Consider the following 25,061-nt stretch of genomic DNA (forward strand, 5'->3'; position numbering starts at 1 on the left):
CAGCTTTGATGCTGTTTTGAGCTCCGATCTGTCCTCTCTACAATGATGCCAGTATGTAGCACTGTGCCAACGGAAGGCTGCAGATTTGCACTTTCTAAAGCCTAATTTTCTCATCACTTTTGATGACAGGGCACTGGTAAAATGCTTTTTCCTCAACTTTTACTGCTTATTTTGGTGAACTACTTCACCATGACATGAAGCATAGTCTGTTATGCAGAAAGGAAAAGAATTTTGACCCAATTTACCATTCTCATTGCCATATTCTTCCCTTAAATTTAGCACTCTTGTGGCAATGTGCCTTTAAGAGCGTTAGCTTATCTTTTGTTATCTTTTGTAGTATTTGTGCTTCACGCAGAAAAGTTCACCAAGCCTCCAGTTAGTTGCACGAAGTAAAATTGGTTCTCGTATATGTACACTCGCATCTTCTTTGCAGTCTTTGTAACATGGCAACATAAACTTGAATCACAAAAGCAACATCAAGTATAATTAGTCTTTTAATATATGTAATGTATATACATTAATGTAACAGCAATCTAAAAAAAAGAAAACTGCAGGTTCAAAACGTTGCAAGTAAAAGCTAAATGCACATGTAGAGGCCAACACATTAAAAAGTCCGCCGTTCTGGATACCAACGACTATGTGTAAAGAAAGCTTAAATACAAATGTAACAGACAAAGCAATTTTTCTTTGTTAGTCTTCATATTGTAGTTGCACCTGTGACATAGATATGGTTTTACGTATAAAGCGTTGTAAACGCTCAATTTGCTTTGGCCATGGGTTAGTCTGGCTGCTGTAAAATGTACGTTCGCAACCTCAAATCAAGCATACAGTCCAGTGGTGGTGGTTTGGCACACTGCTGTACTGTTTCTGAACTCATGCTCCCTTCGTTTTTGGTTCATGATGGCTACTGGTTTCCTATGCGTGGGCTGAGCCATGGCTAGTGCTGTGGATTTTGTCGTGACTGTGACTTGCTGCAGGCTTTGGATTTGACAAGGCTTGATCCAGGTACCGTTTTCCTTCAATGTACAGCATACTTTCTGCATAAAGGACAAGAGGACAAGTCATAATTAGTAAGACTTTTTTTTTATAGTGCAACAAGCACTTAAGTAGATTTAAATATCAGCCAAACCTCCATTAAAGCGATGCACAACTGCAAGTTAATGGAAGCGAATATGCACAATTGAAATGCTGTACTATGATGGCAACTTCATTTCTTGCACGTGCTTGTACCATATGTTCCTATCTCTAACTATCTGAAATATAATAAGGTTTAAAGAAACACGTCTGTAGCACAAGTGCGAGAACATTTTTCCAGTATTCCTGCAATGACACCAGTTCTTTAGAGATCTACAATTGAATTTTTCAAACTTCAATTGAATATTGGGATTTAAGGCATATTCCATTTTAAGTGTAAATATTTAAAACTGGAACATACTTCAGGCTGAGCACGAGCAATGCTGTCCGTTGCACCTAGTTTCATTCAACCTGCAAATATGTGTACTGGATTTTGTGGCATGGCGCACTACATGATTATAACATTTTACTATCCCAATGATGATGATGATGCAAGATGAGGCCATTTGATGGGCAAAGCACCAAGATACTTCACCATCTTTACTATGCATGCTGTTTTCTGCATTATTTGTACTCTGTGCCCATTTTTGGAGTGTGTTTACCAATAAGGTTACCAAGAAAGCCCGCTAGTAAGCGAGCAAACTTCTGAGCAGTGCATATTGCTAACAAATGTACGATGCATTCATGACTGAACCTTGCATATAAGGAGAAGCACAGTTTTAGCATTTCCCGAGAGAGATTTTCTCGTAAAATCAAAAGCAGAGCCTGCACCGAGTGCCAGGTATATGCTTTTGTTTCTAGAACTTACCAGGGTAAGACCTGGGGATCACTCTGGGAGCTGGATTTTCTCCATCAAGAGAGAAAGTAAAGTGGAAAACATTCGTTATTTCCTTCGTGCCTTTGACTGGCTTGATCACTGTTGCGTTCACATTGACTTGGACAAAGTTATCCCGGGTGTAAACAACCTGCGTAAGAATGGTGACGGACATAGTCTTAGTTATGGCGAGAAACTTGAAAAGCCCACCAGAAGACTTTATATATTGACACGTTTCTTTTCTCAAGTTTTGTTATCACCTCGTTACACTATGTTCAGCGCAAACTGTGCCGACGTTATTCGAAAAGGTTCAAGATTTCAGTAGATCATTTTGTTAAGATTACGCCCACTTTGGGAACGTCGCAGATTTTTTGGGAACCTACGCCGCCACTAGCGATAATGCTAGAATATTCTATGGCAAGGGTATAAATGCCAACGCGCTTCGCCGTTTGTCAGTTGATCGACGACCGACGCTCAGTTCGCCAATATCAGTGCCAGTGTCGCTATAATCTCCATTTCCTTTTACGTGGCCACAAGTTCGGCTGTATAAACAGTTTCATCTTTGACCTACTGTCTCCTACCGTTATTGTCACGACCTCATGATAATATTTTCTCGTTTTACCAGAAGGGTGATAGCCCAGGCACTAGCACTTGGTTTTTTTTCTACATGAAATTTTTACAAGTGGTAGTGAGCATTTTTCAACCAAACCTGCAGAGCTCTCGCTTAGCTCCAACAACTCTATCGTCTTGAAAGAGTCTTTCCAAATTATGTCAATTATTGGTAATGTGACCACGTCCATACAAGCTGCAGTTACAATTCTGGCCTAGTGGTCTATTTCTAATACCATGCTACCTGCTTGGAGCAACAGTTCTACTTGCCGAGTCAAAGCTGCATGTGAAAGAGTAAACATCCTGACAGCAAAGAGATTGTGAAAACGTGAGATAGAAAATAGAAGCGTAAATAATGAGACTGCAAGAAAACCAGTAAATCTGTAATATGTATGTGTGCCAGTGACTGTAATGCACTACAGTTGAACCCCTTTGTAGGAGACACTGGTGTAAGAGATAAATGGGTGTAAGAAATACCAGTGTAGACAGACCAGAGTACATAATTGGTTGTAGATGATTGACACATGCGATGCGCTGTCTGAACACAAAGGCGCACAAAAAACACGATAGTATACAACACGAGCATGAACTAACAACAAACTGTTAATTCTGAACAGTTAGGCACACTGGTGTTGATAATACTGACACGCTGTCTGTAGTGTTCAGAGGGTGTGTCACTCAAGTGGAAAACATTTGTGATTTCCCTTGTGCCTTTGTCAGGTTTGATCACTGTTGCATTTACATTGACTTGGACAAAGTTGTCCTGGGTGTAAGCAACCATCGGTGTTCAGACTTCCAACCCGCTGTCTGAACTCGACATTAGTTTGCCTACAGTGGAATTGAGATTGATGAGAAAATCCATACATGATGGTACCCTGCTTATTGGGAACACCTCATAAGTCGAGAATTACTCCCCAGTGCATGTCCCTTTCAAAGGGGTTCAACAGTACCTGCAACTGTAGTAGTATTTTTTTAATGGCAATATCATTTGACTATAATAGCATGCAATGTTAACGGTGGCATCAAATTAAGTACTATTCCAAAATACAAAGCACAATGTGTTGATGAGGACCACTGACTCAGCTAGCGTACGTGAAGTAAAGAGCGTGAAATTGTAAGGCATTGACTAGCGTTTTTTCTCAGCAATCACCTCACAATGTGTGCACATACACACAAAAAAAAATTTCGGCCTTCACACCCTATTAGCATTCCATACCTGTGATTCATAGTGGAGCAGAGAGCCCAACTCCACAGGCCTCCTGAACCAGATGTCATCTGTGTGGTATGTCTTGGGGCGACGTCCACTGTGACGTAGAAAGGTCGTTAGTTTCCATGACACTGCACCTGCTCCTAATTGGTAAATTTGGACTGTGGAGATTACACCAACACTAACTCTGATACATTATTCAGGAGACAAATTCAGCTCGTCCAGTTTAGATTTAATAGAGAGTAGCTGAAAGGCTTGATTTTGCTATAGAGTGGAATATCATTATAATAAAGACAATCAATTTTATATGCATATCTTTAGATGTCAAACCAAATTATTTCAATCTATTAAAGTTTTATTTCACAAACTAATGAATTGATTATATAAATAGCATTACTATGTTGTCATATCAAGATCACAGTTAGAAGCAGTCGAGTTATAGCCAAGAATAAAAAGCAGGGTTCAGGAAACTTTTTATTGAATAGAGCAAAATGGTGGGTATTTTCTATAAAAAGCCATAATGATATGGATTAAGTAGTTGTTGAAAATGGTAACCTCAAGCTTGTTTCACAATTTGGAAAGCAATGTCAAGCAGCCAATAATCATGGCAAGGTTTATTACAATGACTAGAAATTTACAACTTGCACTAGTTATCTACTTTTCAATTTGCTTAACATTAATTGATGACTGAGATGCCTTAAATAGTTTCGTACGGTGTAATAACATCGCAGAATTGAAAGAAAGTAATACTGACCTGAGGATGTACGTTGTTGCCCATGCCAGTTCAAAGGCATTTCTCATGAGAAAGCCACCAAACACCTTGTTGTAGAGATTCTCAAACTAGACACCCAAAGGAACGAGAAAAAGCACTGGCATTTAGTGGTGAAAAAATAAAACTGACCAACTTCTGCTTATTACAATTAAATGCCTTCAGGGAAGTATCGATAATAAATTCTTGCCTTTATTTATCTCATTACTGAACTCTGCCGAGCTGGTAGATATGCCAGTGGCTGATCCAGAAGAGGGCGGTAGAGGTGATTGCCCCCCCCCCCTAAAGTCTGTGTCAGCCCCCCCCCCCCCCATCACTTCTGTGCTCGTATACCACCTCCTGTCACCAATTAGAACAAATGAGTGAAACTAGTGTGAGCACACATAAATGGTATTCATGCTATGAAGAGGTTTCTCTGCTAATAAAAACAAAACACCCCCTTCCCAGGTGTTACTTTAGGCGCCCCCCCCCCCTAAAATGAGTGGCTGGATCCGCCCCTGAACTATGCCTTGGAGCCTCAATTCCTGAAGAGCAGAAAAAAATTGCTATTTTGTGATGGCTGAGAAACCAGGCGACAAATTGACAGTTGTCCTCCATTCAATCCAAAATGACCAGCATGCTGATAAGCCAGGCACACTGCCTGCCTCACTTCTTCGTCATGATTTTCAGCTAATACAGTGCGCAGCGCATTGCAGCCACCTGTGCCTGCTCAGGCATGTTGGCTGCCCCAAAGCATACTGTGGGCGGCGATTTCAGCTGCACCAGGCATTGGAGCTTATCATCAGGGCTGAGCTCATCATGGCACGAAAGTGACCTCGACGCTCTACTCGTTGGCGATTTCGTGCAGCAAGCCTATATATTCAATGATTGCCATGCTGGGAGGGGTGCCCTGCAAGCTGGTCAGCCAAGCCATTGTCTGAGACTTGCAATTGCTGCTGGCTGTGGCAATTGCAGGCCTCAGACAGGGCTCGGCTAACCAGAATGAAGGGTACTTCTCTTCGCATGGCGGGCACTGACTATGTTGGCTTGCTGAGAGAGAGGTACTCTGTAGGCTGACCAGCCTACAGGATATGTCACTCAGCATGGTGGGCAAAGGGAGATTTCAGTCGGCAACGCCATGACGAACGGCAGAGCAACAGTAATCGAGCTTGGTGAGCTAAGGAAGATGTTTTGTTGCCAGCTGAGACGAGAACCTTGCGCACATAGTTGGGAAGTCGCTGCAGTATGAGCTCACAAAGTAGTCTGCTGTCAGCGTTGATGGTTGCAGCGTTTGTCATATGCAGTAGCTGCCTAATGGCGCAGTAGTTGAGAAGAGGTTCAGTTGCCAAGTTCCGTGGCGTGCAGTAGCTGCTGCAGTCGCCGAGGCTCTGATGGCATGAGACGGCTGATGAGCAGGTGCTTGAGCGTTGTGTAACTGTTCTCTGCAGGCGGAGCGACAGTAGATCACGTATTCCTGTCGCTATAATCAAAGGGAGGCTAGCGACCATGCTGAACTGGCAATTAGCCTTGCCTGGGTTGCCAATGTTCAGATGCGGTGAAGAAATACAGCCAAATGGCGTTAATCCCAACCCTCAACTGTCTTTACCTTGGCTCTTTGTTCTTTTTGTTCAACTCGCCCTTCCCTTCCCCACAAGGTGAGAGAGCTGAGTAGGCGAGGGAAGAACTGGTTAGGAGAGGACAACTGCAACTCTGTCGCCTTGTCTGGTCGCCGCCACCACAGTTTAATGTGACCACTTCAGAATAAACGTTAACAAGCTGTGACTTAGGGTGTTGTGGTGTAATGCTACGTGGTAGGGGTGCGTGCTACGTGGTAGGGGTGCACACGTTCCATGGCTCCCCTACAAGAGCGCAACTGACATGATGCATGAGGACTTTGTGAAAGGCTGGGCGTGCGCGTGTATTGGACAGTTGGGGCGTTGAGGGCTGAACGGTTGTTAGCATGTGCGGTGTCCTTGAGGACCTTGAGTTGCGTGTTTAAGTGCTGATCGTTTTTGTACTAATAAATGTTTTTTTGAGGCAATGCGGCGTTCCGTCATCTGGCCAGATGGCAGAAACCCCCAATGTGTAAAGAAGAAAGCTGTTCGCATCACTAAATCCTGTTGTGGCAATCCCGTGATTCGAGGCATTACTGACAGGTACACACATGCTATAAGTGTGCAGTGAAATTCCGAGTTCATTCAACAGTCAGCGGAACAAGAGGGAGAGTGGGTTACCCTGCATTTGTAAGAGGCGTTCACAATCGAAATGGCTCAACTTGAATCTCTCAACAACACAGTCAATGGCCCTCAATTACTGCACTAGGTGTCAGTGATAGGTGTGCTCTTAAGTGGTTTGCGATATCATGTTATCACCACCTCCACTTTAGGTAATGTGGACAGTTTTCTACGCTTTTCTTGTTTGAAGTTGCACGACATCCAATGTGAATTTTGAACTTACTACACTCATAAACAAAGCTGTAATTATTTACTCGTGGTGCTTTCAAGAAACTGAGGCTTCATACTAGCATTACGATGTCAAGAATTCAAAAAAAGAGGAAAAGTAGATAATTTTTTGTAAGTAGGTCCTTAATTTTGTACTACTTACAGTAGTAGCAATTTAGTCTTGTAATCAGATTTTTTGCAAGACAGAGACCGCCTGTCCTGTCTACAGGTCATTTTATGTGTGTGTCTGTGTGTGTGTATCTTTTGCACTACCAAAATGAATGCCATACAGTCCAGCTCAACTTAAATATGTCCCTTTAAAGGGGCTCTGAAACACTTTTTCAAGTAACCATGGAATGAACTCTCAGGAAGAGCCTATTGCCTCACGAATTAAATGGCGCAAAAAATTTTTAAATCCGTCCAGTGCGAGTGGGGTAACAAAGATTTGTCGCATGCTGCGATTGAATTCTCCCTTCTCTCTTCCCGACGAAAGTGCTGGAAGCTAAGCAGGAAGCAATGGCAGGCGCAAAGAAAAACGGCATGCATGCCTCGTGACCTTGAGCATTATTTTCTTTTCTTTCGAATGCACGGCTTTTTCAGTGTGATCGTGTGTGCACGCGTGGATAAGTCGCAGCCTCCTGCGGCAATCTCTGTAACAACCGAGCGCACCATGTTCAAATCAGCCAATGGCTGATAGATGGGCTCACTACGAGTGATTTTTGGGCTTATTTCAAGATTTGTTGAGAAAAGAGAAAGCAATTTTTAGCCGACTTTGTTAATTTATTGTGAATTCCAAGCCGCGTGCTGCACTATAATATTTGGCTCCCGTGTTGGGAGCCTCTACTACCGATCAGAAGCACTTTCTGACCATGCTCAAAAAGTGTTGCAAGGCCCCTTTAAGTACATAGATTCACTGATAAGCAGCTCAGAAGCATTCGGGGTTCCTGTTCTTGCAGATTTAGAATACATTTCAACAAAAAAAAAAAAAAAAAACGTCCTGTAGGTCAGTCTTTTAAACAGACTCCCTTTGTAGTCTTCATAGTTGCACCAGCCATAGTGTGTGGTCACAAAAAAACTTTAACGTGCTACTAAGGAACAACTCTACGAAGGCAGTCAAAGCACTGATGCAGGCTAGTTGGTTTGAGTCACTTGTGAAATTCATATTCTTAGCACAATGAAGAACCAGAGGGAGACATAGAAGGAACACATAAATAGGACGGGCGCTCCTCTACAAGAGCACAAATTTCACCCACATAATGTGCCCCCTACTAACACATTCACTCAACGCTTGGCCACAGTGTCAAAATGTTCATTTTGCCTTTATAGTTGTACAATCGTGGGTCTTTGCTGTATTATAGAGCTGATGTCTGTCAATGTTACATGAAAAATTCTTGTTGCTTCCAACTACAAACACAGATGTGCCATCGCTCTGGAGTTCTAAAAAAAAAGGTGCGTGGCTTACTCGTGGGTCACTATGCACCCGATATATACGACATGTCGTCCTCAACTAAGCTATGACATAAGAGTCATTAGGACTTAAACATTTAAGGCAATTATAATGAATGTGTTATCTTTCAGAGCGCTTCGTTACCTCAGGCTGACAGATGACCACGTTGGTCAGCTTTGCATCCTGCATCCAAATGGCACCGACAGGACACTCATCAGACTTTAAGATGTATGTCCTGCAATAAAGAGACACAATGTCAGCATTAATTGGCTGCAGCTACAGGGCCCCCAAGACATATGCTTTAAACAATGCATTTTTGTATCACAACAATTATTGTCACACCTGTGCACACCTTTTTTTCCTTAATGTTCCCTTTATACTTTCCTGCTGGGGAATCCCGTCAAAATAGAATACAGTGAACCTAGTATTCTCACACTAATTTTGACAAAAAAAATAATGGGTGGACAGTTTTAAAAGGGTAGTATAGCCGAGCATTGATACCAAGGACTTAAAGAGCTGAGGAAACTCGCCGAATTGCTCGGAACCGCATCCATACACAGCTGGAGACCAACACTTGCCCAAGCTGTGCCAGTTCCCAGTATGGCTGTCTTTTTCTGTGTGCCTGCTGTAGCAGAGCAACATTGTGGACATCATTACAATGAATACCTTCTGCAGATTTCAGGAAGCTCATTCCTACTTTCTTTTAATGAAACTTATGCACACAACGTCCGGACAAATTGACAGCGCTATGCAACACACTACCATGAGGCAGAAGAAAAAAAAACAGAGGCGAAACTGTTTCTTAACCAGCTCAGCATGTGGAATAGCTGATGAAGCATTGTAAAAGTGGACAATTTGGAACCAACCATAACTAAAATCGGAATGCGTTGAACCTAAATCTGATTGAACTGACATATTTTTCACTCCAAGACTTCATTATAACAAAACTCATCTGTACTTACACATATAAGATTGAATATGATTTTGTGTACTGAAAATGCGCAACACTAGAGGTTGTCTGTTATCAATGGGATGCAAGCAGCTTACTCTGGATCAAAGTCTTCCAGAAAAAGCTTGTGAAGGAGATCTCTCTCTTCTTGTGTTGGTGGTTGCTTAAAAATGCCACTTTCCTGGAATTTTTTTCTTCGTGCAACACTGGCTGCAAGACATTGAATATACACCAATTTTCACTTGACCTTTCACCCCTTGCGCTATGCTTCTTAATTATACTTGTAGACAACTTTCTGCAGCTATACAGCCAAAGCTACAGAAGAGGAATGTGAGCTTGTGTGAAAGCGCTATTTCACAAAGTCCCAGATTTGACAGCCGCTTTTACTGCAATGAATCGAAAACCCTGTTTAATTTTAGCCTCTTAGGAATCGGCAGAAAAAAAAATATAGGTCAGTGTTAATTTTCCATTGATACCATTGATATCTGCTGAAACTCAAAACTGCAAAAGTAATCCCTTACCTTAAAAACATCTGAAAACAATGACTTGGAAATATGTAAGCTGCAAGCTTAAAGAGTGGTTCTGCAACACCTTTAGAGCATGGTCAGAAAATACTGTCAATTGGTATTTGAGCCTCTTGAGAACACATGAGGCAAACATTAAGTGTAGCATGCAACCTGCATTTTACAATTATTTCTTCAATAAAAAAAGTAAAGAAAGTGCTCAAGGTCATGACATGTTCTAGTAAAAAGATTCTTCTTTTAGCCCCCCTCCCCCCTCTTTGTCATTTCACTTCCTGTGCAACATTCAATGAACTCACTAGTACGAAAACGGAAAGAAAGTGCTTGAAGTGTGCGACAAATTTCTGTAACTCTGCTCATACTTGACAGGTTGTAAAAATTTTCGTGGTAGTTGATCTGCCATGCAATAAGCTCTTTTAATGCAGACATTCAACCATTACTCAAGAACGTGTTGCAGGGGCTCTTTAAACAAGCATAGCAGCATGTATCAGAACTACTTCACTTTAATTTTTGCATGGTTTTATGCAATGCTCAAATAATGCAGATAATGCATTGTGCATGCATTTTTTTTTGCAGCTCACTTCTGCCACATTCGAGTATGAAATAGACTGTCCTGTCCCTTCAACAAGACTGAAGTTATTCAATCGTGCTAAATTATTTTTCGTCTCAATACAGGTAACAGTAAGTCATCACCCATAGACACTACTTAATGCCCACTTTAGGTTGAAGACCTTCTCCGGTAAAGTCCAATTACTCACATTGTACTAGCTCATTTGCTGATGCGAGTTGAATTTTGGGTGCTATACTTGTCAAAACTACACTTTCAAGTGAACTTTAAAGACGTGCATATTAATGTCTGTATGATGCTTTACTACAACACCAAATGCAGCGTAAATGCATGCATATAATGAAGATTAGTCCACCTCACCTGCTCCTTCATCAAAAATAGCTTGCTCTTCTTCATTTTTCGGTACAAGCTTATTTACGGGAACAGTTCTGGGAAATGAAAAAAAAAAAGGAAACATATTCAGCACCACTACTTTGCTTATTATGGTTCATTATGAAGCATTCTTTAGTTTATTATATAGTAGCACAAAAAAGAGAGATCAGACTTCACTGGTTTCCTTAGCGTTGATCTCATGTACTGCAACAGCACCACTTTTTATAACTTAATTTACATAATTGTTTCTTTTTAATTAACACAAAGGATGACTCATACTCACTGGGTGGGAGTTGCCAAAGCAAAGATCATTATCCTCTGCATCTTTTATTCACTCCTTCAACATTCCATGAGGGACTTAACATACAATGAAGTACATATACTATATGGTGCAATCTAGCCACTGAAAATCGAGTCTCAATAAATGCCCGTGCAAGTTAGTATGTCACATTGCTCTTTGATGATCCTTTGTATGCCATGATGCATGGTTTAGGTCAGAGCTCCCAAACTCAACTTAGCCAGCAGGCCATAATCGCGCAACTTTATGTGCAAGGGTTGAGAAAGTGAAGAAGGTAGAACTGGGGGAGAGAAGAGAGGGAGGGGGTGGTTTATACAAACTGCCAGCAAACTTTGCCATTTGAAACAAAATACCCCCACATTTCATAAACAAAACATTTCTGATGAGATTTGGTGCAGCATGTTGATACTTATCTTTGAAATAACTTAAACTTGCCTGAAAATTCTGAAGTATCGAGTTGTTTTAGGATTACTGATTAACACACACGGTGACTGCACAAGGCGTCTCATGAACACGATGTTTGAGAACTGTCATGTTTGAGTAGCTCATGAACATATTTAATTAAATTTTAAACATACGGAACGGAGAAAGTTGTGAGCGCTTCAGGCCACAAGCGAGGGGTTTGGTGGCCACATGGGGCCTACAGTCCACATAAGTGAGATCCCTGGTTTAGACAATGCTATCCACTAAATGTACCAGCCCGAGTACACCCCCAAATGCGGGTCTGTGCTATGCTTACTACCCATCAACCCTTTAACCTTTAACCCTTTACTGCTGTCATGAATTCGGGACAAACCGAAAAACTTCGAGCAAGCAAGTCACAAAATGCGTCACGAACGTTGCCTGTAATGTACTCAAGCGGAACGTCAATTCCAGTATAAAAAATCTAGCACTGTCTCGTTTAGGTTATTCTATGCTAGAACCAATTGTTTTGTAGCTTATGGCTCACTTCTTCATTCTTTCTTGCTTGGGTAATTAAGTTCTATCTTCAATAATTTTGTTTATTTGGCAAGAACACACACAATATGTGCCACAGGACATGTTTCGTAGTTCTGAAGTGCGTTTTTGTTGCAAAATCCTCGCTTATGTGACATATGAGGAATTTGCGACCTTCAAAGTATGCATCAAAGTTGCATTTTAGATCATTTAACTGCAGAATCAGTTCAAGGTTGCTATTTAAAACTGGAAATAAAAACACTTTTTATTTTGTTTGACTGTTTCATGAATGAATGAATGAGATGAACTTTATTTGGACCAGGCTCTATGTACTTCAGTCCTAAGGTGGGTGGCCTCCTCAGTACAGGTAGCCATGACTCACTGCCCCCACCCAAGCCCAGGTCACCAATCGTAGCTGGTTGTCAGGGTCTTACGTCACCAGCAAAGCCTCGTACTGGTCTTTGTATATTTTCTCTGGATTCGTTTCTCTTCGTTTGCGTTTGCACTTGGCGGTGACGACGGTGGTATGTCCAGATTGTTGCGACACTCCAGTACCATGTGGCGTAGAGTGTTGCACGTGGCAGTTTCATAATTCAGGCATTAAAGGGTTAATGCCCGGATACAATGTTTGTATGAGCCATGCTTGAAGCTTGTGGCTTATCACCAGTGCAATGCATGTCTAATTTGAGCTGCTGCTGCCATTTTCAAAAGTGTATTAAAGAAAAATCTAACTCCTTCGAAGAGCAATGTCCATACGAAACAAACACAACTTGAATCGCATACATTACAGAACTGCTCCGTACCATACTTGTAAATACACATACCACATACATCATTGAATGAAGAGTGTGTGTGCTGTACCTTGAAGCAAGTGACCACATGTATTGCTCAGCAATAGCTCAGTGCTTAACATACTTGCCTCCCAATGGCACATTGTCTAACTGGCATGGGCTTAAATCCCAGTGGCGCTGTTATGTACATTCATATTACTCATGCTGTGGCAACTGCGAAGCTGTGTAGGTGTGACGAGGGGCCCCGTAATGACACGTCATTGCTTTACTAACACTAAATGTTAACGTCAATGTTAAAGATGTGCACGGTACACACGGATTTAAAGCTGAGTGCTAAACTTTTAGGACACCCTGCATTCCAAAAATCAATTATCAATAAAATCTAAAAATAACATTGACATTCTTTTAGTCACTAGAGGTATAAATTATCAAAAAAAGGTGAATGGCAAGACAGTCAAATTTCATTTGTCTTTCTTCAATACTGAAACATAAATTCACTCAAGAATTTCTTAAAATGAAAGAGCTCCCAGTTTTTATGCCTCAAGGCATTGAAACACTTACTTGGTGGCATTAGCTTCCATAGCGACCATCACGAACTTAGCAGTGAGCAAATTTCTGGGTTGTTCCGGGACCAGCTGCAGCAATAGACGACTGCTTTTATTGTGCATAACACGACCTAACGCGACTTCTGAGATTATTTACAGCATGGCAGTGCATATGTACAGATGGATAAACACACTATTAATGGTGTTGCTTACTTGCTGACTAAAATACATAACTTAATATTACACTTTCCCACTAGTTCAGCACACAGTTTTACATCTAGTATTCTGAAACATGCACCACAATCCTAGAAGTTACTTTCATGTATCATTTATCATCATCAAGTCCACAAAGATAATAAGTAAAATTTCCTATGTTCCCTTGTTCCGTGCTATATGCTATCTTTCCATTAAATATACATATGCACCAGTTCATCAAAATAAAATGCTATTGCTGTTCAAAATAGAGTAAGAAGTGCTGAATTTACTAGTAAATTAATCTTAACTCCACAGATAATGTGCAGTGATGTTGAAGCTAGCTAGAGACGCACCACAGTATTGCCATGGGTACATGTAAAGTCTCCGCTAATAAAACGTGATGAAATAAAACAGTGACCAAACAAAGCAGAGAGCCTCCTTCGAGGTCCATATTAAAAAATCACATATCGGCACATCAGGATGACATTCTTCCGCAATATTTCACAAGATAACTTACGTGTTGGAGCTCCATGGTGACCTCCATGGATGTCTTGCCAACCCAAGAAATGTGACCACAAAGCTTGAGGTCGTGCCGCGGTCGAATATCCATGTCATCACTGTGTATGCTGTCCACTAGAGCAGTCACCATGTTCACTGGCATGGGTACCCCGAAGCTGAGGCCTGGGTACTGTACATACCGGTACGACAGCCACACTGTGGATTTCATTAAAACAGAAAAATCGAGCCAGGCATGTTAGAAAATGCAAACATGTTTGGAGCCGAATCTACTGCACAATGCTAGCCACTTGAAAAAAATTCTGTTCATATTCATTTTAATATTTGGTTTCAATAAATAGCTTCAAGAAAAAGAAATTACCTGCATGATGAACCATAGCGTGTAACCAGAGCCTTGAAAAAGGTGTCTTCTTGCCAAAACAGTACTTTAATGAGGCTTCCCTCGTTTTTACACTGTAAATCAATTCAAGCTTTCCTTTTGTTGCGGCTACTCCTTGAAAGCATACGCGTATCACTAAGCTTTTAGTTATAGTAATGAAAATCGCTTGGAGCTTCTAAACAATTGCTTAAAGAAATGAAGCAATTAACATATCCTACAGAAAGTTCACATTGATTCAAATGCCGTAGAAGTGTCGTGATGTTGGCTAGGTTTTCAGTGCAAAAAAAAGGACTTGTAGCTCCTTTCTTTTCTGTCTCTCTCCTTTTTATTTTTTTCTCTGTAAAAGTGAATGTAAATAAAATAACACAAGCACCTTTCGCACAACACTTACTACTTGCAGACACTAAACATATTGCACGGAAGCTGGCTTTAACAGAATGTTTTGCCTAACATCAGCTTCGCAACACTGCTTACACAGCTTAGTTACAAAAACATGTGTCATTCAACAGCAAACACGCGGACTATATTCTACAAAGGGTCCATCCAAGCATCACTGAGATCATTTCATGTCACTGGCTATATTTTAATCAGATCACTGAGGCTATTGCATATTTATAAAAAATAGAGACATGCCTGCAAACTCATCCATGTCTTCGAGAATACGGCCAAAACGAACAAAGCCTTGGCCAGAGGTGTGGCTTTTCTTCATGGCGAAAGAGCTGGCCAGCGGTATGATGCACTCGTCATAGCTGTCCACCATGCTGCGTACTGGCAGTTCATCTTGGGAACTCGGAAGCTTCGTGCGGCCAGATGGTCTGTTGTTACAAACAAATGCAGTTTATGTAGGTCAGTTGTGCAAGGTGAAGCAGCAATTAATAAATAAACGATGAAAAAACAAATTGTGAACATCCAACAATCCTTTAGCTGAATTAAACATTTCTGCTTTGATGACCAGCGAGCGTAAAATACGGCAGTCTACAATGCAAGCTAATATAAATGATACCGATCCGAGTCAAGTTGATGCCACACACATTGCTTCTGACATAAGCTCTCTTTTCTGTTATTCGGAAATAGTGGAGAGCTGAAGTAGAGGAATGCTCTTAGAGTCAAAGTGCACCAAGGATGACCGACAATGTTACTACTTCGAAACAATAGCCAGAAACTACAGTAAGGTTCGCAGAATGATGTAGAGAATTGCAGAGTGTTCTAAGTCACTACTATCCTGCTAGTCTAACCATCAAGACAACAACCACTACATGAAATACTCTGGTTAAATCAGTCAAATTTTTAACAACACTGCACAAGTTGGACATAGGTTGCAGAATTTGATGCTGCATGGATGTTACAGGAAAGGCACAAAAGCACATAAAAAACTCAATCGGAACTGATGGGTGTCAGTGTTTGTAGACTGCAACTTCAACAATGTTCACCAGCCACATGCTTCAAGTACCGACATTACCACCTTTCACGTGCATACATAGCGCAGTGCAAGACTGGTGAGAATGGGAAACATGCCATGCATAATTGGCAATCAGTGACTATGTTTAGTGAAAAACAAAGCTTTGAGGAGGGGAATATTTCCAACGTCAGCCCTCACAAAGCACGTCAACATTTCAGTCATGCACTATGTCTCTTTCGTCTTGTGGTCATGCAGCAAAGATTTGGCAGAGCAGGAAAAATGAGAAAGAGCCAAGATAGCAACGTGCCTGGTAAGATTTGCATCATAATTTCTGCAAAAGAAAAAATGCAAGCAGGGAGCATTTGTAAGTGCCAAAGCTATTCACAGATGCAAGCATTTCTCAACAATGCATGCAGTGTGCTTGGTGCACTTACATGTCACCTACATATCCCACATAGCTTTTGAGAGCTTCCATCACTGGAAATGTAACAAATCCATGTCAGAACCACACTGGCCTATCATGCTCAGAGAAAACATATTTCTCAGCAATATATAACAATACTTTTCAAAGAACATTTTGATAAAGCTTATTATTTCTGCTATATATATATATTTTTTTCTTTATTAGACATAATCTATGTAGAGGCTTCTGATTAAAAAGGGCTCCCGGTAAATTGGTTTCACACACTCTTACCGAATTGTCATCCTTGATGTACTGGTAAAGCTCTTGAGGATTATTATTATTATTTTGCATGGAAGTGAGGACAGCATGCAATGTGTACTTAACAAAACTCTGCCCTTTGTGTGATACAAATATGCACACAATTTGTAATAATTATGAACTCTAAAAATTGGTTGTATAAAGATAGTGACTGTTTGAAATAAAAGACAGATAGAATTATGGCAGTACCCCACACCAGAAATTTAAAACGTGTGTGCATGCCAACATCATTGCCCTTGCTTATATCTGATGACCATACAAAACAATACATTCCAGGAAAATGTGCAGAGGTCTTTCAACGTTAAGGTTTCAACTAAAAGCTGTTTGATTATTCAATACCACCCACCCTTTATAGATCAAATATTTAAAGCATTTTATTCTGTAAAGTCGAGGTTTAATTAGCAAATGGCAAAAGGGTCTTTGCATTATATAGTTGGAAGAAAAAGCCTTCTCTATAAAAGTGATTGTGTCCTGGGGTTCTACATGCTAATACCAGTCTAATTATGAAGCACGACATAGTATGTTACCTTAGATCAATTTAGGCTACCCATAATTTTTTTGCATCCTTCATGTAGCACCTATACTGGGTGCTTCAAGAAATGTGTCCAAAATCCTCAAAATTTAGGCAAGTGCGATATTTGCTTGATACCTTTGAAATGACTTCTTTGTAGCTGTAGGCATCCTAAGATTGCTAAATATACCATTCGGGACATAAATTATTAAGTTAAATTACCTTCTTAAATAGTGGAGTTAGCCAGTTATGCCAAATGAGAAAATTGATGTCCTTCATGCGAAGAATCTATTGCAGCTTTGTTAATTGAAAAAACAAAAATTCAACCATATTCAATGGCAAAACAGAAAACAAAGCACTAATGGGTGCAACAAGTAAAGTACCGAAATGATATCACTGTTCAATACAGTGATTAGTTAACGTGTGTGCACCATGCGAGCGATGATTGCAAGCACAGCCTGCACACCGACACAATGAAGTTGGTTGATATAACAATAATTAGAATTAATTTTGAATATTTCAGAAGAGTATGGCAATTAAACTCTTCCACATTTCAGTTTTGGTTTTTCCGTTAATTTACTTGGCTTTCTTTTCTTTGCAATTAATACTAGAAGCCGTGTTGAAAAATCTCGAAGCTGGAATAGATTCTTCACATGCAGGACTTTATGCGGAGTCTACGCAATATCACGGACTCCCCAGGTAGCTCAATATCACAGAAAGGCCGATCGCCTGTACAGCTGCTCCAAAAGTAAGGGTGGAACGAGCGAGCTGTGGCCAAGCTACACAAAAGTGAATGCCTGTGTGCTCTATTAGAGTAGTGGTTTCTTATTTTCATGCGGAAATGTGCCAGGAGACAGCACAATCATTTCACTATAGAAATAAAAAACGCAGAGACGCCAGAGTGAATTCCAGAGCACTCTGGCATTTACTCTGGTGCCTCTCACAGCTCACATGCTCCATTTTACTTCTAAAGCACCTGTACTATTACAGAATGCTAGCTACATAAGACAAACACTTTGATGTTATATAAAATTTTTGCTTGATGCATCCAGAAGGAAAAAAATGTAATTCAGAGACCTTCGGGCATCGTCTTCGGGCGGAGAGGCTCTTTAAAAGTTATGATACTGCGCACCAAGCAGACAGAAGTGCCTGTCATTTTCTGACAATTGGCTTGCCTCAGCAGGGTGGCTAACATTCTGAAATGACACAGCAAGTTTGTATCAATACTGGGCAGGCATCAGGCACTTCATGTAGAACATGCAAAACTCCAAATGTGTGGCATTTGCACATAGTGCAATACGTGCAACTTTGACACCTTGTTTGAGTCAACAATGACCAAACAAAACAGAACATAAGCATTTCGACACATGCGCTCCACTTGAAACATGCACACCTGGCTTCTAATTCTGCTCTTTGACCTATGGCTGTGTCAAAAAAATTCAGCTCAGTTGAGGACACTGAAATATTGTCCGGAGAGAGGTGCGACAGCCAATGTTAATCATAACTCATAATGATCATGTTGAAAACTTTTTTGCAACAATATCAACTGTTGGCAACGGTCCAGGAATTATATTGTAACAGACTAGAAAAAGGTAGAGAAGAGAAGCAGAGGAAGACGAAGAGTCTTGGCACGACCCCAGTGTGCTGCCGCAAACGACCATCGTTGTTCACCTCCTGTAAATAAAACCATCTTATCACAGCTCGCTGTTACAGTTGTGGTGAACGTGCTGGGTAATCGACACCCGAAGACGGAAGGTGAACCGCAAGTTCTTCGACGGAGCCGTCGCATTGCTGGACTTCCACCGAATCCATCTGGTCTGGACATGTCCCACAACGCAAATTAACACCGACCCCTCTCGACTTCTGCGCCGACCAGTTCGGCTCCACAACTGAGAGATGCTCGTCCCTTTGCCGGCAGACCAGATGAAGACGTCGAGGCTTGGCTCATCCATTACAAACGGGTGAGCGCCGCTAACAAATGGGATGCCGCTTCTCAGCTTTTGTACGTCGTGTTCTTTCCGACGGATACTGCATTATATGTGGTACGAGAATCGGGAGGAAACGCTAACGACGTGGGACAGATTTTTTTCTGAAATCAAAGAGCGCTTTGGCGACCCAACAACGATAAAGAAAAGAGCAGAACAGACGCTAATGCAACGCGCTCAAGTGCCAGGTGAAACTTGCACGACCTACATTGAGGAAGTCATAAATCTATGTAGGACCATTGACTCCGGAATGTCTGAGGAAGACAAAGTCGGGCACATTCTAAAAGGAATCGCCGAGGATGTTTACAGTTTCCTCATCGCGAAAGACACCTTGACATCTGTCACCGATGTCATTCGTCATTGCCGCACTTTTGAACAACTAAAGACGAGACGCATCACGCCGAAGTTCGGCAGGCTACCCAATGTGACGACCATCGCGAGCATAGACAGCAACCAGGCGCTTGATCTTGCAACAACAATCCGGCAGATAGTACGTGAAGAACTCGGCCTGTACGCGCAAGTGGCAAACCGCCCAAGCACTCATCCCCCCTATCAGCCACCAGAGTTTGAGCGAAACGTTGCTTCATTCTCCTCGCACTGAGTGGCGGAGGGCTTTGAGGATTCTGATGCCACACCTCAGTATCAGCCACGTCTATACGATAGAGGCCCTGCCTATGACGCACGATCACGACGAGCACAACCACATTCTTATACTCAGGGCTCTCAGCCAGACTACGTCCCGCTGCGGCAAGAACAGTACCAACCTTACTACCAAGATGTAACTTACGACGAATACAATGAATTTCAGAGAGTGGCAGAAACCCGTTCTTCGCGTGATAACGAACTTCCTCGCCGACAGCAGCGGCCCAGGATTCGTTCCATTGAATATCGTATAAACCGTGACCCTCCCGTGTGCTACAACTGTGGTTTCACTGGGCATATCGCTCGGTATTGCCGCCAACAACGCCGCCAATCACGAAGGACAACAGCCATGTCTTCGCCATCAAGACCCGGTGCTTCATATGACCTGCGGACAACCGACTTATTTCCAAGGGACCGTTTTTCGCGCGAGACCAGACGCAGTGATTCGCCAGCATCCGAGCGGAGTTTGACACCACCATCCAACCGTTCTCGTCGCTCGCCGTCTCCTGTGCAGCGTTCTTCTCCGCCGCCGGGAAACTAGCGTTCGCGGCCAATGGAGGTGAGGTCGCCGGACGGTCTTTTCAAGATATACCTCTGCCTATTGTTATGATCAAAAAAAAAAGTGAATGTGTTGATTGATGGAATACCAACGATGGCGTTAGTTGACACTGGGACGACTGTGTCTGTGATGAGCCTCGCCTTCAGAAACCGCTTAGGTCGCAAAGTTATGTTTTCATGGGACGATACAATCACCTTTCGTGGTGTAGGAGGCGAGTGGCTTAATCCTCTTGGTGTATGTGTTGTCAGTGTTTCATTGGCTGGAAAAGTATTTGTATCGGAATTTCTGGTTCTATCTCGTTGCTCGCACGATGTCATTCTTGGTATCGATTTCCTGGAGCAATGCGGTGCTTCCGTTGACTGTGGTAGTGGGGAAATATCACTAAACAATTTGTTTATACCGTCGCTTTCCGAAGAAGACTACCGTGGCGAAGACAGGAACACACTTAGTGTGATTGATGAAGTGATAGCACCATCTTGGTGCCTGACACCCGTTCGAGTCTCTTCTACAGCGGTTGATGATTGCATGTGTTGACCTCGTAGTGGGGCCTCTACGCAAAAACTGTTTTAAGAAGGACATACTTGTGCCTTGTTCTGTTGTGTGCATGACAAAAGGAGTAGCAACATTGTGGGCGCTGAACTGTTCTGCCACGCCGGTTGTGCTTCCTCGCGGGATGAAGATAGCTCTCTTTGATGAAGCCTCATGCAACTCGATAGCAGCAATAGCTACGGACCTCCCCACCTCTTCCTCTGCTTGTGATATTCGCCATAATGAAGATCTAATGCTCGCTATGATCAGCAAGACTCTCAGTACGACGGAACGGCAAGCGCTGGTGCAGGTCCTTTCCCGGCATGTTGCTGCTTTCGACTTCAAACATAGAGATGCACCCCTTCAGTTACCCTCGTCCCGCGCTTGTCACAGAATAGACACTGGCTCTGCACACCCCATCCGCCAAAAGCCCTACCGAGTGTCATCCTCTGAGCGCAAAGTTATCGCCGAACAAGTAAAGGACATGCTGAACAAAGGGGTCGTGCAAGAGTCGTCCAGCCCGTGGGCAGCCCCGGTCATTCTTGTCAGGAAAAAGGATGGTTCCTGGAGATTCTGCGTAGATTACAGGCGTCTAAACACTGTGACGAAGAAAGATGTATATCCCTTACCGCGGATTGATGACGTCATAGATTGCTTGCATGCCGCTTCCTATTTTTCAACGCTTGATTTGCGGTCAGGTTATTGGCAAATACCTATGGAACCCGGCGACAAAGAAAAGACTGCTTTCGTAACTCCGGATGGCTTATTTGAATTTAATGTCATGCCTTTTGGCCTTTGTAATGCTCCAGCCACCTTTGAAAGATTTATGGACACAGTATTATGTGGTCTAAAATGGGAGATATGCATGTGCTACCTTGACGATGTTGTGATCTTTGGCCGTACGTTTGAGGAACATAACAACCGTCTCAGTCTTGTTCTCGACTGCATCGAAAAAGCTGGGCTGGTTCTGAATTCTAAAAAATGTGGCTTTGGCGAACGTCAAACTCTCGTGCTGGGGCACTTGGTCAACAAGGATGGCGTCAGACCCGATCCTCGCAAGATAGAAGCAGTGAGCTCTTTTAAATCACCGCAGTCTGCACGAGAACTTCGCTCATTTGTCGGCCTATGCTCATATTTTCGTCGTTTTGTTCCACGATTTGCGGAGATCGTGTATCCGCTGACAAACGTCTTGCGACAGGATGCAACCTTCAACTGGACACCAGAGTGTGACGCCGCATTCTCACAACTTAAGTTCGCACTAACGTCAGCACCACTGTTGCGTCACTTCGATCCATCTTGCCCGACTGAGGTCCACACGGACGCTAGTGGTATCGGTGTAGGTGCGGTGCTTGTACAACGTCACAATGGCGCAGAGCATGTCGTGGCATATGCCAGCCGTTGCCTGAGCAAATCAGAACGCAATTACACAGTTACGGAACAGGAATGTCTGGCAGCTGTTTTCGCCGTACAGAAGTTTCGTTGCTATCTTTACGGGAGGCCATTTAAGATAATTACCGATCACCATTCGTTATGCTGGCTGGTTGGTTTGCGTGACCCCTCTGGCCGCCTCGCACGTTGGGCGCTGCGACTTCAGGAATACGACTTTACGGTGTCGTACAAGAGTGGCCGTCGTCACGCTGACGCAGACTGCCTCTCCCGGATTCCTCTTGCGACTACTGACTGCGATGCTGAGAATTTTGACGACTGCCTTGCTGCTGTTACAAGCACGTTCCCCAACGCGCCTGATTTACAGAGAGAACAACGCAACGATCTCAACTTGGATCCTCTTTTTGCCGCCGCACGTGCTTCCCAACACAGCGGTCGCTTTGCTATCCGAGACAAGTTGCTCTATAAAACTAACTACTCCAGACCTGGAGCACGTTTTCTTCTAGTTGTCCCCGAGAGCCTTCGCTCCGATGTTCTACGTGCCATGCATGACGATGTGACGTCCGGTCACTTCGGCTTCATACGAACGCTGAACCGCACGCAGGAACGCTTTTACTGGCCCAAGATGTACGAAACGACGAAGCGTTACGTCGCTAGCTGCGAGACGTGCCAACGTCACAAGCGCCCGGCCACCGCTACACCAGGTCCCCTTCAGCCGTTAACACCACCCAGCACACCTTTTGAACAAGTAGGAATCGACATTATGGGTCCATTTCCGTTATCTAACAATAAGAAGCGTTGGATAATCGTCTGCGTAGATCATCTTACGCGGTATGCCGAAACCGCAGCTATTCCCTCTTCTACCACTGCATCCGTGGCGGACTTCTTGCTTCACTCCGTGGTCCTTCGCCATGGCCCACCGCGTGTTATTATCAGCGACCGTGGCCGCCAGTTCACTGCCGATGCCGTTGAAGAATCACTGCGCATGTGCACAACACAGTTCCGTCATTCCACACCGTATCACCCGCAGACGAATGGCCTCGTTGAACGGACAAACAGAACGCTGATCAACATGCTTGCCATGTACGTTTCTTCCAATCACAAGAACTGGGATGAAGTGCTGCCTTTTATCACGTACGCGTACAACACGGCAAAACATGAAACAACGAACTTCAGCCCATTTTATCTGTTGTACGCCAGGTTGCCACTAAGCCCTCTAGACACTTTCTTACCCTTCATTCTACACCATGACGACTCTGTATCAAACACCCTGTGCCTCGCGGAAGAAGCCCGTCGAATCGCTCGTCTTCGTACTCTGGCCTCTCAACGTCGTTCGAAGGAACGATACGACGGCCGTCACGAACCGGTTTTATTCGAAAAAGGTGACTTGGTGTTACTTTGGACACCGCAACGCAAGCGTGGATTGTGTCAAAAGCTCATGCCACGATATTCAGGCCCATTTGTAGTTTTGGAGCGTCTAAGCCAGCTCACTTACGTAATAGCTCGTCTTTTGACCAATGGTCGACGATCGAGCAGAACGCAGCTAACTCACGTTGCTCGCCTGAAACCTTTCTACCCTCCTTGTGCATCATAACTCGCCCTACGGGCTTCGTCTGCTTGCGGGGGAATGTAACAGACTAGAAAAAGGTAGAGAAGAGAAGCAGAGGAAGACGAAGAGTCTTGGCACGACCCCAGTGTGCTGCCGCAAACGACCATCGTTGTTCACCTCTTGTAAATAAAACCATCTTATCACAGCTCGCTGTTACAATATATTCAAACGGCGTAATGGCATGCGGGAAATCACACGTAATGAACTGGTTTAACAAAGCTTTTACATGCAAGAGTTGACTCTGGCCTATGCGAATAATGATTGCTGACAGTATCTTGTGGTTGACAACTCATCTACTGCTTACAAAGAAGTGGGGCAAAGTGAATCACTGGCTCTGTAAGTGAATGTAAGCACCCGTGCCCCATTGACCGTCACAAGGGTAATATGCAGTGTTGCACAAGCGGGGAAAAAAAAAACAAAAAAACGCGGAAGTACTAATACATGCCCTTCAAGAACGCTGGCCTTCCGAAACAAATTGCACATGATGAAATCGCGCAGTGAAGGAGCCTGACAAACGAATGCTTACCTGTTCAGAGCCATCGCATCCGTCACCGTGGTACTATGCCCAGTCGCCACGAGTAGGGCCTGAAGGGTGTCGGCGGTCACACACGATTAGTTACAAATTACCTGTGCGCACGGCGTACCACGCAAGCAGCGCAATCAAGCAGTGGCTCTACAAAGCACCGATCGCCCTAGTTACTTTGTTGTCCTCGGAAATAGAGGCTTATACCCACTATGAGGAATATTGCAGGACTCGGGTGGACAAAGCTGAATGGACACTAAAATAATTACTCGTTGAATGCTTTATGCTTTATGAATGTTTTTATCGCCATTTGACATCGCTTTTGGAAACGCTTATTCGCATGTCTGGTTCCAAGATAGTCTTGCTGAGTTCACATGAAACGCCTTTGGACGCCCACTTGCAATAAATACGAGATAAACGAATATTCATGAACCTGGTTTCAAGACGGGTGTGGCAGCGGTACTGGAGGCGTGCGAGCGCGACTATTTCACACCGCTCCAACAACAAGCGCGTGCGCTATTTAGTACCGCTGATTGGCTTGCCACTTCATGAAGGAAGAAAAAAAAAAAGCTTTTGAACTCTTTGACATGCGCCACTGAAAGTGTGTTGGCTCACTACTACCAACATCAAATCTACGCTACTATACATAAAGTTGTACCGTTCCCTAAAATATTTAGGACTATGTACATCCGTGTTGCTCTATGCCATCATCATCACTGCCTTAACTAGAGCGCGAGATTTAAAACCTTAATATTTTGCTCGCAGAGTTATCGGCGCTCCCTATCCCG

General features: G+C 43.1%; 1 protein-coding gene across 2 annotated transcripts; it reads right to left on the minus strand.

The window, feature by feature from the left end:
• Positions 1-476: 476 nt before the first annotated feature.
• LOC119188184 (acyl-coenzyme A thioesterase 9, mitochondrial) lies at positions 477-24,766 on the minus strand. 2 transcript variants are annotated; one of them, XM_037436106.2, is made up of 13 exons: positions 24,277-24,766; positions 18,119-18,237; positions 16,244-16,286; positions 15,044-15,225; positions 14,033-14,229; positions 13,337-13,410; positions 10,739-10,806; positions 9,388-9,499; positions 8,485-8,575; positions 4,459-4,544; positions 3,714-3,801; positions 1,883-2,039; positions 477-1,037 (listed from the first exon to the last, which is right to left on the minus strand). In XM_037436106.2, exons 1-13 carry the CDS (start codon positions 24,288-24,290, stop codon positions 916-918), a joined length of 1,353 nt encoding a protein of 450 aa, XP_037292003.2. In that variant the 5' UTR covers positions 24,291-24,766; the 3' UTR covers positions 477-915. The 2 variants fall into 2 exon arrangements, with proteins under 2 accessions (XP_037292003.2, XP_037292004.2); XM_037436107.2 differs by lacking the exons at positions 16,244-16,286; positions 24,277-24,766.
• Between the last annotated feature and the right edge of the window lie 295 nt (positions 24,767-25,061).

The sequence above is a fragment of the Rhipicephalus microplus genome, chromosome 1, assembly GCF_043290135.1.
Source record: "Rhipicephalus microplus isolate Deutch F79 chromosome 1, USDA_Rmic, whole genome shotgun sequence".
Classification (NCBI taxonomy): domain Eukaryota; kingdom Metazoa; phylum Arthropoda; class Arachnida; order Ixodida; family Ixodidae; genus Rhipicephalus; species Rhipicephalus microplus.